At 75.4% G+C, this 244-nt stretch overlaps 1 protein-coding gene across 1 annotated transcript in view; it reads left to right on the top strand.

Moving 5' to 3' along the window:
* Positions 1-4: 4 nt before the first annotated feature.
* Positions 5-244, top strand: part of LOC109292370 (guanine nucleotide-binding protein G(s) subunit alpha-like) — a gene marked incomplete at its 5' end in the record, with an annotated part of 97,976 nt that continues 97,736 nt past the window's right edge. Inside the window, one exon of the mRNA XM_019509762.1 lies at positions 5-179. Within this exon, the coding sequence (XP_019365307.1) occupies positions 5-179 (175 nt within the window). The remainder of the gene's footprint in view (positions 180-244) is intronic.

The raw sequence follows: 244 nt of genomic DNA, 5'->3' as shown, positions 1-244 counted from the left end.
CGGGGGCGACGCGGAGCCCGGCGGGGCGCCCGAGCGGCCGGACCCGCAGGTGGTCCAGCGGCTGCGGCAGGACCTGGTGGCCAAGGAGAAGGCGGACAAGAAGCGGAGCAAGAGCATCGACAAGACGCTGAAAGCCGAGAAGCGCGAGTACAAGCAGACGCACCGGCTGCTGCTGCTGGGTGAGCCGGAGCGGGGCCGGGGCCGGGGCCGGGGCCGGGCGGCCGCTGATGCTCCGCCCGGCTGG

The sequence above is a fragment of the Gavialis gangeticus genome, unplaced genomic scaffold, assembly GCF_001723915.1.
Source record: "Gavialis gangeticus isolate Ggan-Ray unplaced genomic scaffold, GavGan_comp1, whole genome shotgun sequence".
NCBI classification, from domain to species: domain Eukaryota; kingdom Metazoa; phylum Chordata; order Crocodylia; family Gavialidae; genus Gavialis; species Gavialis gangeticus.
Note: the sequence above shows the minus strand (reverse complement) of the source record. Positions and strands in the feature narration are given on the sequence as shown.